Here is a 19821-nt window from a genome sequence, read left to right on the forward strand (position 1 = left end):
GTTTCAGAGTTGAAGGTTTTCATTTGCCTCGTGAGATCCGCGTAATTTTGCCTCAATTACGGTCTGGATATTGTAGCAGGTTATACCGACACATGGCTGCACATCTTCGAGTCATAGTTGTTGTTAATTTCTGCGCACGTTGTGGAATCAATCAATCGTTCAATCCCATTACTGCCTCCACTCTATAAACCTTCGTCTGCGATGCTTGGGATCGTTTTCTTCTAGTAAAATCCAAGGTTGGCTAGTTCTTCCAAACATCTCCACAGCTGGCGGAACAATGCGTTTCGGTAAATTTAATTCATCGAAACTGCATTGAAATTGGTGGTAAACATAAATAAACGGCCAAGTTTTGTTTCGGAGAAGCAGCCTCAAACATGAAATTTAACTGGATGTTTAATAGTTCGTTGAAGTAGTCGATTATCTGCAGTACACCAGGGCCTACGTATGCAACTATTCGCCCTAAAGAAAGATTCACACGTGAATATTACGTTTGTTCAATTCCGTACTGAATTTAGCCCATGCAAGTCGTTTTTCAGTGTGTGATAATGAGAGCAGCGGTTTCTTCAATGTTCTCCGGAATATGAGGTCTTCTACATGCAAAAATCCGCTAAGCGCGTCTTTGGATACATTAAACCCCTTTTTCATAAAGATGCTTCACCCAAGGGTAAATTCGTCTTTGTCACAAATAAATCAGTGATCTTCTGATCTTGCTTTGGAGAGGTATTTTTTGTTTGGGCCTCGTCCGCGGAAGTTGCTAACGTTTTTAACTTCGGTATACCGTTGCATTAATTTATTTATGACGGCTTCGACTTCTTTAAATATTTTGCCCAAGATGCACGTGACTTATAGGGTGTGCACAAATCGTTTTTCATACACGACACTCATTTCCTAAAAACAGCGTACGTTTTCTAAATTTTTCGCAAATGTAAAAAATTGCACAACGCGTAAAGAATACACCAAATGGCAGTAATTAATTTTTTTTATAACGGAACTTTAAGTTTCAATTTTGCCGGCCACGCTTTTGTTAGACAGACTGTAAGATGATAGTTTTAACAACTTCGAAAAATCGCCGCCGAAATTAAACCTGATGGCCTAACTGTTATTGAATATTACTATGACGTTCTTGCTGAAACTTGTGAAAGAATAAAGAAGAAACAATCTGATTTGCAGAAGGACCAGTCATGGTTTCTCCATCAAGACGATACTTTACCTCAGTTCGTTAAGAGTTTTGTAGCCAGGTACAACATCCCAGTGCTATGCCATCTGCCTTATTATCTGTATTAAAAGTAACACCCTTGGAGCCCGGTGAAGTTGTTTAAGAGAAATTGTCTTATATCACCTGACCGAAAACGACTTCCAGCACTGTTTTGAGCAACGATGCTATAAGCAAATATATAATATAAAGGGGTATCAATTTAGAAGTATCAGGTTTTAGATTGAAGTAAAACAACGAAAATTCAAATCGATTGGCACCATTCATGACATTTATTTTTTAAAGATAATCTCTCTTTCAAATGTTGACCGCAAGTACGTCGTAATTCGGCCATCCGTAAGCACCAATTTTGAATGACTCGCTGAAGGATCTCCGTCGGTATTTCGTGCCTCAATTGAAACGTCGAAGCTGGGTTATCCACAAATGTGTTATATCACGTGATCTTGGTGGCCAATCCACTGATCGGATACGAGAGATAATGTGCTCACCGAAACGACGACACAGTAAATCCATTGTTTCACGGGCTGTATGGCAGGTAGCGCCGTTTTGTTGGAACCAAATGCTGCGGAGATCACGGGCTTCAATTTCCGTCATCAAAAAGTCGTTTATCATGGCGCGAAGTTGTTTCTTCTCGTCTTTGAAGAAATATGGGTGATGATTCCTCCAGCCCATAGACTGCACCGAACGGTAGTTTTCAATGAATGTATTAGCTGTTCTTGAATGATTTCGGGTTGCTTTTCAGCCCAAATATGGCAATTTTTCTTATTGAAGTAGCCAATAAGCCAAAAATGGGCTTCATCGCTGTATACCATAAGTTGGCCTGAGCACGCGATGAATACTTTTTCATAGAGCGTCGATTTTCGTAATACAATTGCAAGATTTATAAACTTGGTTGTGGTATAAGTCTTTCCATGATGAAAGGTCAATGAATACTGAAAAAATTATGTATTTAGTTTGACAGTAGTCACGCGTAATGTGTCAAAAAAAACTCTGTCTGCTAACCTTTTATGAGATGAAAGGAAACAGTTTTATAGTTTTCTCTTTACTTAATAACAACAACTGGTATATAATCGCAAGTGCTTAATTTAGCTATTTTCAATTACTACAAAACTTATATGTAGGTATATTCGATTTTCTTCAATCTTATGAACAACAACTACTCATACGCGCTAACCTATTTTTTTATCACAGCATTTAGTTAAACATTTTTTTAAAGTGGTAGTTTTAGAATAAACATATTCTTGATTTGGTTTGTCGGTACTAAGGCTTGTTTTTGTACAACTACATATATCCATATTTACATTTTTGCACATCTGTATATATTTTCTTATTTGTACGTAGATGAATGTTGTACATTTTCTTCAGTTGTTTTGTGTTTTTGGTACTCCCTTACTTCTGTCCTCTTTCTTTGTTTTTACCTATGCATCCTAATTATGTTTCTGCCTTTGTTTAGATTTCTCGAAACTATTTTCTTATGCTTCAATTTCATTGATAGTAGAATATCAACTACTTTGCCGTAATGTGTGTAGACATTTTTGGCGTGTTCCTTTGTGCGCATGCGTTTCGTCCGCTTAACTATTCTCATTTCCATGTAGTTTGCGTAAAGTTTAGCTCTCCAAAAACAAATTAGCAAATATTGTAAATATTTAACAACTCATTTCCCTTTTTCTTTTGCCTTCACTCCGTTTCATTTAATATATCGCGTTTCATACATAACCCCACACACATTTCCATATTTGATTGATTTTCGTATTGCTGACTTGTAAATAAATTTTATGAAATGTATCATCACCTTTTCGCCCACCGAAAACCAAAAAAAAAAATTTAACACAAACCATAATTCATACCGAATTACGTACTTACACCTTAATTATTCTCCAACTTCATTATCATCATCATCGCAACCGCAAATGTAAACAACCATCACTACAAACTTCAATATGGTTTTGTAAAAAAAAACATGTAAATTGTAGAAATGTATTTAGTAAAAATCGCACCATCACCTCAAACACCACCAAAAACACCACAACCTCAACAACCACCAAAACCACTTCAAATCATAACGCCTCGACTGTGTTTAGAAATGCGTCGCATGGTGCTGAAGCAGCCGTAGCCACAACAACAGCAACAGCAGCAAAAACGTTTTTGTCATCGTCGTCGTCGTCATGCGCCAGTACAACGGCGACAGCTGTGACTAAATGCTATTTAAAACATGCTAACAATCAAAATCAAAATCAAAATCAAAATTCTCACAAACCAACTAACCAAAATCATATCTCCCTCCATTCCAATAATTGTTCCAATTCATCTGTTAATTACCATCATCATAATCACCATTACCACAACAACCACCACCATCATCACCAACAACATACGCACCCAATGCACGTCTCCCAATTTTCCATGCATTCCTATGCCACCAATCAATTGATACCGACATCGTTGAACGCCTTTAATTATGCTTCCAAAAATTCCACGAATACGAATTTTCTCAGTTTCACCGAAACGGAAGAAGTGCTGCAAATCGGCATGCACAAAGTACTCGTCTATGTGAAGAACCATCGTGATGCCTGGCCATTTATGGATCCCGTTGAGGAGGATATAGCGCCACGATATTACTCCATTATACGCAGGTAAGTCTAAAAATTTCAATGTGGCTTATTATTAATTGAAAAAATTTTATTAATTAATTATTAAATTTAACTATTATTTAAGTACCTATTTATTAAATTTAATAAAAAAAATATGAATAAATAATTGGCGCGTACACTTCTGTTAGGTGTTTGATCGAGCTCCTACTCTTATTTGTGGCGTGCGTCTTGATGTTGTTCCACAAATGTAGAGACCCACAGTTTTAAGCCGACTCCGAACGGTAAATGGTTTTTATGAGGAGTCTTTTCATGGCAGAAATGCACTCGGAGGTTCCGCTATTAGAAAAAACTTGTGCTATCATTTTGCTGTTTCATGCACGAAGATTCGAACCTACACACTCCCGAATGGTAGTACTGCACCAACCCTTTCGGCTACGACAGTGCGTGATACGAATTAAGGCCGGCGGGCCAATTAGATGACCTAAATTCAGTAGTTTTCGCGAAGCGTTGTAGGATGAGAAAAAAAACAATTAGCCAAATGAAGTTTTGGGGATAGTTTAATATATATTTGAACTAAAAAAAAAAATTTGTACAATCTCCAACAATATATTGTAAGCCGAGTTATCAATAGATTCCCAGAGCGCCTTGCCACTGAAGTACAAGATACAACTTGCAATTTTCATCTGAAAACAAAAAAAAAAAGATTATTAATTTTGATGTAATTATCTTCGATGTGAACTAAGAAAATTGGGAGAAACACGTAAAATTCGAATTTTTGGGGAAGGTAGAAAAAAAAAGTGGTTTTCAAGGAAAAAAAAACTCTTCAACTGGGTAAAAAAGTCGCTTAAAAAAAGTTTTTGGATGTTTTTTTTAGTTCACATAGAAGATAATTACATCAAAATTAATAATCTTTTTTTTTTTTGTTTTCAGATGAAAATTGCAAGTTGTATCTTGTACAGAAGTTGGATACAGGCGCTCTGGGAATCTATTGATAACTCGGCTTACAATATATTGTTGGAGATTGTACAAATTTTTTTTTTTAGTTCAAATATATATTAAACTATCCCCAAAACTTCATTTGGCTAATTGTTTTTTTTCTCATCCTACAACGCTTCGCGAAAACTACTGAATTTAGGACATCTAATTGGCCCGCCGGCCTTAAAAAACAAAAAATGATAAAAGGCTAATTACAATACCTACTTCGTTCAGTGGTAAACAAAACTAACTATCTTTTTCTGGAATTTAAATTTTGAGGACTGTTGGGTACTCTTAATTTCATCGTGAAAGATACGTGAATGTGCAACATGTTCAAGAAAACTAGAAAAAAATACGTTGCCAGTTGAAATCCAAAATTTGGCTTGCCAAAGATGGATTATTATTCATTTGTTGTTTGGCCCCTTTTTGCTTGGACAAAGTATGGGTCTGCATTTATTTTGTTATTGTGACCTGAGCAGCTCTATTATTAATCATTACTTTCTCAACTCTGATTTTCATTTAATGTGGACCTAAAGTAAACAGGTCACATGCTTTTATGGCATTGAATGGTAGGGTCTGGTTCTAGAGAGTCTGCCACTTTAAGTGGGTTTTTTAAAGTATTTACGGTGTAGGTTGATCAGTGAATTCATACCGTTTCCGCGCCTGATTGGCACACACATTTTTACTTTGACCTCGGATCCCGTCGTACCGAGAGCTTCTTATCAGTACGTAGTGCGCGCCTGAGGATAAACGTCCTTTGCCTTACTTAAGGGGGGAAGCTGGTCTAGAGCGCAAAAAATGGGCATATTTTATGAATTTATTTTGATTCAACAAAGGAATCAATCGAAAATCTGTGAAATAGGTTTAATAATATAGCTTTCATGGTACAAATACAAAATTTTTCGTCTGAATTAATTTCAAAATGGCCGCTGTCCAGCAGTTCTCCTAAGGCGCCTTTTTTTCTAGTGGGTCCATTGCCGAAGACGTAAACTCCTTAATTTTTATCCTGGATCAAAAAATAAAATTTTTTTAGTTTCTATATAACAACAGAAAGAGACGTACGTAGGATTTTTTCGATATTTTGTTTTTTCGCGAAATGGTGCACGTTTGAACAAAAAGTTACAATTTTCACTATAAAGAACGACATAAGATTGTTGATTAAAAAAAAAAACTATGTAATATAAATAAAAAATCCTACGTACGTCTCCGGAGAAAGGTATTTCGAATGTATTGTCAAAATTTCGTAAGAATCGGTAAAGATTTGTTCGAGTTATGTCTTCGGCCAGTTTAAAAAAAGTGATTTCGAGAAAAACGCGTTTAAAGTTGTAAGTAGCGTTCGGGGCATACCTGCGAGGCACTGCCGTCGAATGAAAAATTTGGGCATTTAGACATTTTTGCTGGCATCCCTCATTTGGTATATTATTTCTAAGACCCTAAAGCACCTTTTAAGACAAAAAAAAATTTTCGATTTTTTCAAAATTCTAGACCAGCTTCCCCCCTTAACGTGTTGCCATACTTGCTAATTAGATCTAAGCCTAGAACTCCATATCGAGCATTTTTGCCGCTTCGGCTTTCAACGCTCTCTTCAGCTGGTAAATCTTATAGCGCATAGAGCGCGTGGCGCTTGTCTTCCATCTATGACAATGTTTAAGAGGGTGCGCTTGGTTGTCTGCCTTACAGCTGTGTGTCTAGGTAGGCGTCGAAGCTTAGCAAGTGATTGCCCGTCATACAAATTCAAATCCATCCCTTCTTCATTATATCTTATATATAAAAATGGAGACGTTTTTTTGTGTTCGTTAGTCGCCGATTCACGCCTAAACGCATTCACCGATTTCAATCAAACTTTCACAGATCATTGGTATTGGTCCATAGATGGTTTATGTGAAGTTTTAAAGAAATCGGTAAAAGTACGCGTGCCTTGTGTAAGTGTGAAAAATACAATATTTGCGTGTTTCCCTTATACGGACATTACGTATACGGAATGCGAATACACGCAAATGAATAGAATATACACAGACATGAATAACATTGTTTCGATGTCGAGTGACGTATGCGACTGTATTATTCGTAACGCAATAGTTGTCCTCTCTATTCTTTCCTGTTTATGCATGCGTGACACGACATCAAAGCACATTGCTTTTTTTTTAAACTGGAAAAATATTCTGAGCTTCATTTGAACGTTTTATGATTTAGATAAAATAAAAATTCGTTAGATATATGTATTTGATTCCATTAATAACCATGGACAAATATTGAACCGTTTACTTAAATTAAATGTTAAATACATATATATAAATGCGCAAATGTAAAAGTTTATATGGATTTAAAATATACGAAATTATTCAGCGGTTGAATCCATACATTTTTTGAAATCCATCAATATGGATCGACAGTCGCCATAAATGTTCTTTTAAAAAATAAAACGTGTTAATTTGATGGTAGCTCGAGTATTAAGATCAGGTCTCTATTAGTATAACTTTGTTCATGGGTTTGCGTAATTTTTTTGTGGTGAAAGTCTAAGATCACACAACAATATAGCATTAGCGCTTGCATCGTCTGGAATTATTAGATGGTGGCCGTACAGCGCATTCCGCACTTAAATTACCATTGAATATGCAAATTAATGAAAATCCATCATGTAACATTTCAAAAAATTCTGGAATGGGAAGAGTTTTGTAACAATGCAAATTAATTGTGTGGGATGAATGTACAATAGCACATAAAAAATCAGTGGAAGCATTGGATAGAACTTTGAAAGATTTACGTAATAATCAAGAAATATTTGGTGGCGCTTTAATATTATTGTCTGGAGGCCCATTAATGGAGGCACGTAAAAACTTTGACTTTGAAAACAAATCTGCGAGTTTATTTGCAAAATTATGCATCGGCTGACGAATTTTCAAGACAACTTCTGAAGATAGGAAATGGACAAATTCCTATTGATGCTGCTACTGGCTTAATCACTTTGACAGATAATTTTTGTAATTTCGCACACACAAAATAAGAATTAGTTTCAAGTGTTTTTCCAAATATTGCGCAAAATTATCAAAATCACAATTGGTTAGCTGAAAGAGCAATACTGGCTTCGAAAAATAAGGATGTTTGTCAATTGAATGCGAATATTTTAAATGATGTGCCTGGTGAGATTGTAACATTTAAATCAATTGATACAGTTATAAATCAAGATGACGCTGTAAATTATCCAACAGAATTTTTAAATTCCTTGGATTTACCTGGACTGCCGGCTCATCGCTTACAATTGAAAGTTGGTGCACCAATTTTTTTACTTAGAAATTTAAATCAGCCACGATTGTGTCACGGAACAAGATTAGCAGTCAAAAAGGTCATGAATAATCTTATTGAAGCAACAATTTTAAAAGAAAAATTCAAAGGTGAAGACGTATTGATTCCGCGTATTCCGCTGATTCCACCAGATTTAGCTTTTGACTTCAAAAGATTGCAATTTCCAATACGTCTTGCATTTGCAATGACAATAAGCAAAGCACAAGGACAATCGCTGGAATTATGCGGAATTGATTTAGAATATCCATGCTTCTCCCACGGTCAATTATATGTATCATGTTCACGTGTAGGAAAGCCATCAGTTCTGTTTATTTATACCACAACTCAGGGCAAAACAAAAAATGTAGTTTACGAAAAGGCTTTGCGTTAGTTTAAGTTTAAAATTAACATTAATTTTGTATTGTAAAAATAGAATAAATACACATAGAGTGAATTTAAACCGAGTGTTCATTATTCATTTCTAATTTTGATATGCCTAGCGAAGCAGGCAGAGGGTCCGCTAGTCCGTTTATGAAATAATTTTATGAACGAACGAGCCCTTATTACATCATAGATATATCATCCATCGATAATTAAAAACAAAATTTCGCCTAAAATCTACATTTACGTTATTTACATTCCTTCTGTTCGTTTTCCTAACAGACCAATGGATCTGCTGAAGATGGAAGATAAGCTAGACAACGGTGAATACAATAAATTTAGTGACTTTCGCAATGATTTTAAATTGATTGTGAATAACTGTCGTCTTTACAATGGTCATAACAATGGTGAGTCCCTGAACATTTTTCCAGTTAAGAACAATTTGTGAAAATTTGTTGTTTTTTTTATAGAATACACCGAAATGGTGAACAATTTGCAAGAAGCCTTCGATAAGGCTACTAAAAAATACTTTGACAACTTATCAGACGAAGATGAGGATGACCCGAATTTGGGCTACCCGGCAGCTGATTCAAAGATGAATGTCTTCCGTGAGAAATATTTCAATAAGAAGTCTTCGAAGGACGCGAGTAGCGATAGTCAAAGTGTAGTTACAGATGCGGAGAAAAATACTGTAGACAAAGCAACAGATAAGAAGAAAAGCGGCAAGAAGCATTCACATGAATCGGTTAACCCGCTGAGTAAAGAAAAACACCCTGATAGTGCTGAGGAAGATATGGAGGATGTGGTAGGTGGCGATGTGGAGCAGCGTGGTACAAAACGTAAACGCAAAGAGAAGGACAAAAGACGCAAGAAAAAATCAAGAAGTAAAATGGCTGTGGTAGAGAAACATACAGACGATGAAGACGATTTAGAAGAGCAAGAAAATAAAGCTGATGAAGAAACGCTTGAGGAACTAGAGCAAGAAAAGAACATAAAGAAGAGTAAATGTAAACAAACGAAAGAAATCTCGAAAAAGGCCAAGAAGAGTAAGGGCGATAAATCTTCAAAATCCTCAAATAAGTCTTCGAAAGGCAAATTCGAAAGTGGCAAAACAAAGAAACAAAACAAGAAATGCAATAAACCAAAAACGTTTAACTCCGATGAATCGGCATTGTCTGATGATGAAGAGCGAGAGCCGGAACTGGATGCGAAACCAGAGCCTGACGAGGAACAGGAGTCGGAGTTGGAGCCTGAGGCGGAAACCGATGACGACGGCGATGACGGCGATGTGAGTTTTGAACACCCTGCATCAAAAAAGAGCAGAAACAAGCTAAGTAAAGACAACAAATCACACTCAAAATCCACCACGACCGCAACGCAAAGGAAGAAAAATGCATCCACAAAATCAAATAAACAGCTTACCAACGCCAAAAATCAAAAGTGTAAAAGCAGGAGTAGCAAATCGAAGCAAAAGTCTAAGATGGCTCAAGATGAAAGCGACTGCGATAGTGAAAGCGAAACGGAAAAACAGGTAAAGAAGAAGAAATCGAATTTGAATAAGGACATGCCACCACCAGCCGTAGATGCACTTGCCGCTTCAGCCTCTGAGCTGGAGGAGGAAGTAATCGACGACGACGATGATTCACGTTCGCGCAGCATGTCTCCATTTAAGGTGGATCTGCATAAAAAATACTCCAAAAGTGCACTTAACGATGATCTCTGTGACTTACTGACATCAGTGAAGAAAACATCCGGCGGCGGCTTGACAACAAACTCTAATCAAAAACGTGCAGCAGTTAGTGATGACGACGATGATGATTTTAAGTCCTTATCTAGCCGTAGCTCATCGCCGTTACGTGGTTCTAGTGAAGAGCGCAAAACAAAGCGTACAACCAAAAAAAATGTGCGCGGCACAAAAAAAGCCGAGCCGCAAACTAAGAAGATTTCTGCTGCGACTGGAACAACTTCTTGTAAAAAGAATGCCGAAAGCGAAGCTGCGGCAGCGGCAGCTGCAGAGGCAGCAAAGCAAGCCGAATTAGAGATGCTCTTACCTTTCTTGGATAAATACGAACTGATCAAATATCGGCGTAGTCGCACGAACAACTTGCAGCAGAGTGCAGCACTCAATACAGTTGAAGAAAGCCAAAAAAGTAACAGAAGTCGTTCGAGAGAAACCGCTACCAAGAAAAAGGATGCCACCAAAGCTGAAAAGGATAAGTCGACTGAAAAATCGAATGGAGAAAGCACGAAAATACGAAAGGCAAGCAAAAAACCCAAGAAGGATGTGCGCGTCAAAGAAGCTTCTGACACCGAAGAAGATAAAACGCTTCCTAAGGAGGAAACAACTACAAAATCATTGAAAGAAGACGAGAAGCCATCAGTTAAAACAGAGTTGGCAGAGGATGTGTGCAAAGATAGCCAAGCCACAACTAATATAGGCGCTAACAAGATTGGCAAAAATGTTGAAAAGAAAATTGCCACATCGCCTGAAAAGCCAACTTCCAAGAGAAAAGAAAAACCTAAACCCGAGCCCACTCCTGCCGCCGTACAAGTGGAAGATTTGCCAAAGAAGCCGACTGAGAAGCCTGCAGCTCCAGTGCCACCGAAAAAAGCATTGCAAAAGAAGGCTGCCGCTAGCGCTGCTGCGATTAAAAAGGCTAACAACAAACCTGCCGCCGCAAATATTGCTTCGAGCAAGACTTGTTCGACCAACATTGAGGCACTGGACGTAGAAACTGAGCAAACTCTCAAAGATATCAATCGTTGGTTAGAACATACACCACGTTTTTCGGAGTTTAGCTCGGCAAGCAATTCTCCATCACGTTACAATCTAGATGAGTTCGATCCGGCCATCCCTGCTAAACTGGAGTCGGCCGATTTCAGGCGCCCAGTACCGATCGCGCCACCGAAAATTGATTTGGTGCCCACAAAATTAGCGGAAGTTTTGGTTGATTTAGTTTCTGATGGGGATGCAGTAGTGTCCAGTGGCCTTAAGAAAGAAGTAGTATCAGATTTAATTACAAGCGGCACATCAGCCAGCACCGTAGGGGGCACAGCTAGTAGTGTTAGCTCCAGTTGTGGCACACCACCACACTCGATAGCATCTGCCAACTCAGTTGGTAGTACATCGGCGAATGCGTCGTCTAATAATTCAATAGTCAATGCGCCGTCGATATCATCGATTGCTTCGGCATCAGCGGCAAATCAACCAACTTTGCTCATACCACCTCCACCAGCCACTGTTACCTCTGCCTTGAGCTCCCTGGCGCCACCAAAACCCAAAGAGCCTAGCACCACTCAATTGTTGCTGCATCCACCACCGCCGCCACATATTAAAAATCAGCTGGCAAAGGAGGCCAAACGCAAGTCCCTGAAGGAAAAGTTACAAGCGGCTACAAATCCACGGCGCAAAGATTTGCTCCGCACAATAGAACGCTTGCAACCAGGCAAAGCTAAAGGAAATCTCATACAAAATATAAATAAACCTGATGAGCTCTTTCCCCTTGGCCCCGTTGCGGCTAAATCGAAGGAAGTAAAAAATGCACTCATTGTTGACACTGGCGATAATGCGCCTAAGCTAAGTTTGGGTACCGTTATAAAAACTGATGATTTTGCCTTAGGGCAATCGCATAATTTCATGGATGAGTTAACCAGTAAAACCGAAACGAAGTCAGTAAATAGCACTGAAATGGAGGGGGAGGAGAAGGTTGGCAAAACTACATCTATGGAAATAATTTCGGCCTTCACAACAAAAGTGCCGCCCTCATCGGCTAGCGCACTAGCTGCACCGGAAACGGAGTCTGAAAAGAAAGCTGCTGAAGTGCCTGCAAATGACTATTCGAAAACCTTTGAAAAACTGTTGGATAATAAAAACGCCACGAAAACAGAATCTGGAAGCGCTGCGGCGTCAAAGGAAAAGCCGAATTTGAGTGCTTGGTTCAAGGCGTTTGGTGCACCGAAAAAAGCCAAGAAATCGGAAGAAGAAGAAAAACAACAACTGCAACTGACAGAAGCGAATGAAACGGCATCTAGTGCTGGTCAGGGGTCGAGTTCGACGAAATCCAACGACGGTGTTGCGACGCCCTCGATATCTTCTACTGGCGCCACCATTGCCAGCAGATCGCCTACTTCGGCATCAATGACTGGTGGTGTGGACTTTTCATTGCCCTCAGCACCGCGCCAACGTAAAGCAAGCACTGGTAGTACCATATCCGAGCGCTCCTCCTTTAGCCAAGATCCCGACTCGCCTCGTATAGCTATAGATGAACGGTATGGTTCGTATGCGGGCGCGAATTACACTTCGCCCATAGGCGCTTCCCCGATGGGCGCATCACCAATAATGGTTTCGCCAAAACCAGATGAAATTAGTAAGCCTACCTCACCCTACCCACTGAATGGCGCAATAAAAGTGGGCTTCTATCAAGACACTACTACTAAAAGTAGCCCGGATAAGAGTTGCAGTCCTCGCGAAATGCCATCTCCATACCCACAATACTCACAACACATTTACTCATCTGCTTCATCACCAAATGTTTCAACGCCTGAATTAAGTGGCACATCACCTTACGGTGGCGCAAACAGTTATAACCCTTCTGGTTCGGAGGCTTCAAAAACGCCGGTTTATTCATCCACCTCACCACTGCCGAATCTCTACGATCAATATAAGCAGCCTCGTTCGCAAGAATCCGATTACAACTCGTCAATGAGTCCAAGCACTCCCAACCCAAATTCACCATATCAGCAGCCACAAAGCTCACCATACACCACACAGTCGCATCAATCACCATACCACCACCCCAATTCACCATACCATCAGCAGCAGCATTCACCATTCCACCAGCAATCGCACAGCAGCCCAGCACACACACCACCAACAGCTACAACAGCATTACCAGCTGGCGCTACGTCGGTGCATTCGCCGTTGCATCAGCCGCAACATAGCCCTATGCCGAGTAGTGTAGACTCGCCAGCATCTTCTGCCGCAACACAACCGCCAACTCCATTGGCGCACTCACCAACCGATCAACCACATTCGCCGTACCAACAGCCAATGAATTCGCCTTATCAGTCGCAAGCACAGCAGCCTCAAACGCAACCACCTCAAACGCAGCAGCAGCAAAATGCTAACGCGCTTTCACCCTACAGTCAAAGCAGCATGAGTCCTTCGCCATATCAGGTGCCGGTGGGGACACCAGAGGCTGTAACTTTCAACCAGCTGACACAAAATGCAGATGCTGCAACGGTGGCGCCAGGTGCTGCTGCAACAGCGCCATCACAGGCAGACCAAGCATACGGACAGAATGTGACAAATAGCAACAACAATGCCAGCGCAGTTGGGGGCGTTGGCTCTAATGGTGGTGGTGGAAATGCTGCCGCAGTGGAAGTGCCAGCATACGTCCCAACGTCACAGGATCTTTACAATGCGAATTCAATGGTGGCAACGCAGTCACAGGCGCAGACAGTCGTACAACAGCAGCAGCAACAACAACAACCACAAACACAACAGCAGATGCAACAAAAACAGCCGCAACAGCAGGCAGATAATCTGCGAGTTATCTATGGTTCTGCGCTTAGTTCTTCGGCGGCTTCTATTTTAGATGGTACGAAACATATTGATTGGAACGTGACGGGACCTCAGCAGCTGCAGAGTCAAATGCAGCAGCAGCAACAACAGCCGCAACAGCAGCAATCACTTCAACATCAGCTTATTCAACAGCAACAACAGAAACAACAAAATGTTCAGCAGCAGTTGCAGCAACAACAACAACAAAAGCCGCAATACCCGACTTACGCTCAATATCAATCGAAGGCCGCAGCAGCTGCGGCGGCTGCAGCCGCATCCACAAACAAAGAAATTTCCGGGGCAGACAAAACAGACAGCGTAAAGAGACAAAGCGCCACTTCGAGCTACAGTGATAACTCTGCCAACGATATGGTAGCTTTTATGCAACATTTGCATCAGCAGGCTCAGGCACATAAAAACTCCATGGCCGCCATACCTGCGACAGTAGCCTCAAGTTCGGCTACCTCGACCACGGCAAGCACAGCGACTGTGAATGCAAACGCCGCCAACACGCTTAAGCGTACCGCAGAAGATATGCTAGGCATGGACTACAGTGGGACGGGTAGTGGCAGCACAGCGAACAAACTGCAAAAGTGTGAAAATAACGCTAACATGCAGCAGCAAACGTCGCAGCTATCCACACAGAGCAGTAAGCAGCAGCAAATGTTCGACAGCTTTTTGGGTGCGATGCCGTTTGGCAAGCATTTGGGCAGTATTACGCCGGACAAAGCCTTCGAAATGTATAATCGTGCTGCATCGATGGGATTTCCTAAGGACTATGCGAAGGATAACAGCTGTCAAATGCAACAACAACAGCAGCAGCAGCCACAATCAAATTCTGCAGTCAGCCAACAGCAACAGCAGTTGCAGCAGCAAAAGCAAGCGCAGCATTTACAGCAACCGCACCAGCTACAGCATGGCCAGCAGCACGGCCAGCACCACCAACAGTTGCAGCAAAGCCAACATACGCACCAGCAGCAGCAAACACAACACTTATCCAAGTCCAGCATGGATGGCATCACAACGAGTTTACTAAGTAAACCGCTGAATTTTGGCGTTAATAGTTTGCAGCAGCAGCAGACACAACAGCAACAACAACAACAGCAGCAACAACAGCAGCAACAGCAGCAGCAGCAACAGCAGCAGCAACAACAACAGCAGCAGCATCAACTAAGCCATTCCCAACATATAAATCAAAACTATTCAACTCAGTCGCAACAGCCGCAGCAGCGGCAGCAATCGCAATCGCAAGCGCAACAACAAAATGCCCAACAGCAGCAATTGCCTGCTAAATCTACTGCAACTGCAAGCACAGCTTCTCCCTCAGCAGCGACGCTGGACGCCAGCAACATGCTGAATATGTCTAGCCACCACCTGACGCACCATCTTTCGGCCTACAATAAGCCTACACCACCACCACCACCAGCGCAGACATACAGCAACCCGGCTGCCTCGTTGCTGCACCCCTTGGCCGAGAGCTTATTTGGTTTATCTTCTGCAAGTGCCGGATTTTACGACAAGAATATGCCTCCAGCGGCGCATATGTACAACGCAGCGGGAGCGGCGAAAAATCTCACAACATCTCAGCTGTACTCAAATCCTGCGTCCATCGCTGCAATGAGCGCAGGCGCTGGTATGTACGGCAACTCACAGCAACTGACGTCCGCGGCGCTGGCGAGCAGTACGTATGGTGTCACGAACGCCAACCCTAGTTGCAGCAACAATGCCGTTAACCAGCAACAGCAGAATGTAGCGGCCACAGCAACGGAGGTAGCAAAAGCAGTGGCGCCTGTTCCACAGGCTCCTGCCAAGCGTGGACGCAAAAAAAAGGCAACAACAATTGCGGCTGAAGCCGCGGCCGCAGCTGCAGCGGCTGCCAAATTGCAGCAACAGCAGCAACAACAACAACAGCAGCAGCACCAACAGTTGCAACGCCAGCAGCAGCAGCAACAACAGCAACAGTTGCAACAACAACAGCATCAACCACAACAGCAGCAACAACAGTTGTCGCAAAATCATCTGCATGCGTCACAGTATAATACGGCGGCAGCGCATATCTCGCAACTTGCAAGCGCAGCCTCATCAGCAACAGCTCAGCCCGCACACCAAAGTTCAAGCGCGGTGCCCGCCCATTTGCAGGCACACGCGCAGGCATTGCAACAAGGTTTCCAACTGTACGCTGGCTTAAAGACCGGCGGAGTTGGGTCGCCACTCTCGGCCGCATCTAGCAGTAGTTCGGCGGTAGTTGCGGCGGCCGCGGTAGCAGCCGCTACAAATGTTGGTGCACACAGCGCAGCTTCGGCCACAACAGCATCCAATGTATCCGCTGCGAGTGGCGTCGACGTAGCCACTGCGATTTCGCTGAAAACGTCCGCGTCTGAAACCACTGGTATGGTGCCGGGAAGCGCATTCAATTTCGGACCCACACCTGGCAGCCTTGGCCTGTACGGGGATCAAGCGGCAGCAGCTGCAGCCAGCAGTTATCTAGATCAATTCAGAGATGCCTCAAATCCGTATTACATGTCACCGGCTCCGGCTCCAGCACACCGCAACTCGACAAGCGATGCCAGTGCAGCGGAAAAAGCGCAAGCAGCGCTAAACCCAGGTGCGACGGCGGCTGCTAGCGCATACCCCTTCTTGGCGGCACATACAACACCGCGCGCCTCTCCATATCCGTTTATGCACAATACTGGGGCCTCACAGTTGGCTGATCCAAATTCACAATTATATTCATCATATTTAAGGCGCGAGGACTTCCTCATGTTCAACCAAGGGCTATTGGGACGTGGCGCAAGTGCAGCGGGCTATGGACAGCCACCGCCACCGACCGCCTATCGGCCATCGTCATTAGGCATGCCAAAGCCATATGACATCAATCGATCGTGGTTTTAGCAGTGCGCCAATAACGCCGCCCAAGACGAAATAGACGGGCAGACAGCAGTGTCGGCGACTACGATGGCAGGCGGTGATGGCGAAGGCAGCAGTAGCGACGTGTTGGGCGGGCCACAACAACAACAACAACTCCAACATCAGCAGCTTCAACAACAGCAGCAGCAGCAGCAACAGCGGCAGCTATAACCGGGTCAGTTGTGAAGGGTGTTGATTTTGGGCACCTGTGGCGTATTAAGGCTGCTTTTCATACTTGCAAGCCTCGAATGCAATTCATTTGCGTGCCACCCAATACTATTCATACAGGCACGTGAGCATGTGCAAAGCTCCTGCACGGCTAAAATCACAATTCTCATTATTCTTTGTTCAGCTTTAGTAGATTTACTACAAAAAAAAAAGAAGAAAATGTGGTTTAAGTAAAGAAAAAGAATTAATGTGAATGTTAGCGTATTTAATGAGCAGGTTTTTTAAAACATATGTATTTATATTTATGTCTAACATATTTCAATTAGATTAAATTGAATAAAATGCTAAGCTAATTATGAGAAGCAAAAATTTCGACTAGATTAGATGTTTACAATTAAGCACAAACTGTATCTATGCTAAGTTCAATGTTGATGGCAAGTCCACAACAAAAATATTGTTAAATTTTGGCTAATTTGGGAAGTTGATAAGTTGCTGAAATATTGTGTAGTTAAGTTTATTATTATGTAAAATGTTGCTTATGTATATTTAAAGTGAATAGAAATACGTTTCAAGCTATGTGCTGGCTTTTGACGTGAATGTGCATTAGAGCAGTTACGATTAAAAATTATATTAATTATTGTAATAATTACAAGTCTTAAAGATCACGATACACAGTAAACTAATTGGTTTGAAAATATATCGGTAAGCATATTATTTGTATATAAATATACAGTGTAAATGTATATACTCATACACACATACATAATATAATTTAAAAGTAAGTACAATTATGCGCATATATAAAGCTATCACGAGATTAAGGAGAAGAAAACAAAATCTCACTACATTTTATGATTCTTTCATTATAGGCTAGTTTCCACCCTTCATAGTTTGTAAAGCTTAGTAGTCAGGAGCTTTGAAATAAATGTAATACCTTGTTTCACACATCAATAGAATTCATTTAAGCGTGTATTCATTTTTTTAGCAGTGTACAGCGAACGTAATTCGTTACTCACATTCCTTGCGCGACTGTTTTACACACACATACATTTGTATTTGTATTCGACATACATGCGTACAACTGGTAAACGTTAGTGTATATGTATTTAAATGTGTAGTTCGAAGGCATAATTTTTTTATAATTTAAATATTTTAAAGAACGCAGTTAGAGCGCAAAGTAAATTACATTAAAAAGAGTTTAGTCATTATGCCTCATGATAATAATTTGCCCCCCACATAAGCGGCCACAACTTTAGTTAGCGCACCCCAGGAGCATAGTGAATAAATGAATCTAAGTAGCTAATGGAATCCCTACTTTTGAGATTGCCCTTTAAAGCAATTGCGCTATTCGAGCAAGCTTTGTTTCACAGCCACATGCAATTCCAAAAAAATACTTCGTTTTTATATTCAATATGGCGTAGCTACTTTACATTGCAAAGGCTAGACATTTCATGTTAGCGAGGCGTTGCTAATCAAAATTTAATATACCAAACTCTAACAGCACTACAATAGCGCAAAAAGGAAAAATATATGAAAAAAGGGAGGTGTAGCAAAGTGATTTTATGAAATAGAACAATTAAATAAAAGTAAAAATATGGAGTGTCTAAATGCAAAGTAGATATTCGACGAAGGGTCACTAAAAAATATGTAGTTAACAAAAATTAAGGTACGTTTGTTTAAAAAAAATTGTAGACACTATTTTCATATATGTTCGCATATATACATATTAATTTGTTATTTGTCTTTGGTATTCAGTTTCAAAGACTATAAAATTCTCAAAAAAAAAACAACAAAAATTTTATTTTAAAGCTTACAACTGCAAAACTCAAAAAATGTTTGCACACTCAAAAAATAATCCGGCATAAAAATTGTATTTGAAAAGCATACAATTTTGAAATTGAAAAAATTTTTGCACACTCAAAAAATAATCCGGCAGACAAAATTTTGTTTTAAAGGCTTACACCTTTGAAATTCAAGAATTTTTTGCACACTCAAAAAATTATCCGGCATAAAAATTTTATTTGAAAAGCATACAAGTTTGAAATTGAAAAAATTTTTGCACACTCAAAAACTAATCCGGGATAAAATTTGTATTAAAGGTTTTTTTTGCACACACTCAAAAAAACAAACCCCCAACCTAAAAATTTTATTTGGTTTTAAAATTCTCAAAAAAAAAAAAGAATCAACATAAAAATTTTATTTTAAAAGCTTACAACTGTAAAACTCAAAAAATGTTTGCACACTCAAAAAATAATCGGGCACAAAAATTTTATTTAAAAGCATAAAATTTTGAAATTGAAATTTTTTTGCACACTCAAAAAATAATCCGGCATAAAAATTTTATTTGAGAAGCATACAAGTTTGAAATTGAAAAAATTTTTGCACACTCAAAAAATAATCCGGCAGATAAAATTTTGTTTTAAAGGCTTACACCTTTGAAATTCAAAAATTATTAAATTTTGCACAAAAAAAAAATTCCGACATAAAATTTTATTTTTCGTTTTTAAATTGAAAATTTTTTGCACACTCAAAAAATAATCCGGGATAAAATTTGTATTAAAAAGTTTTTTTTTTGCACACACTGAAAAAAAGACAAAACCCCGACCTAAAAATTTTATTTGGTTTTAAAATTCTCAAAACAAAAAAAACAACACAAATTTTATTTTAAAAGCTTACAACTGCAAAACTCAAAAAATGTCTGCACACTCAAAAAATAATCCGGCATAAAAATTTTATTTGAA

At 40.2% G+C, this 19821-nt stretch overlaps 1 protein-coding gene across 1 annotated transcript in view; it reads left to right on the forward strand.

The window, feature by feature from the left end:
* LOC128861633 (uncharacterized) overlaps window positions 1-18036 on the forward strand; it is a 40369-nt gene extending 22333 nt beyond the window's left edge. Inside the window, exons 7-9 of the mRNA XM_054099915.1 lie at window positions 3187-3846; window positions 8725-8849; window positions 8913-18036. Coding sequence (XP_053955890.1) covers window positions 3187-3846; window positions 8725-8849; window positions 8913-16897 — 8770 coding nt within the window. The 3' untranslated portion in view covers window positions 16898-18036. The remainder of the gene's footprint in view (window positions 1-3186; window positions 3847-8724; window positions 8850-8912) is intronic.
* The last annotated feature ends 1785 nt before the right edge of the window (window positions 18037-19821 follow it).

The sequence above is a fragment of the Anastrepha ludens genome, chromosome 4 (assembly GCF_028408465.1).
Source record: "Anastrepha ludens isolate Willacy chromosome 4, idAnaLude1.1, whole genome shotgun sequence".
Lineage (NCBI taxonomy): Eukaryota > Metazoa > Arthropoda > Insecta > Diptera > Tephritidae > Anastrepha > Anastrepha ludens.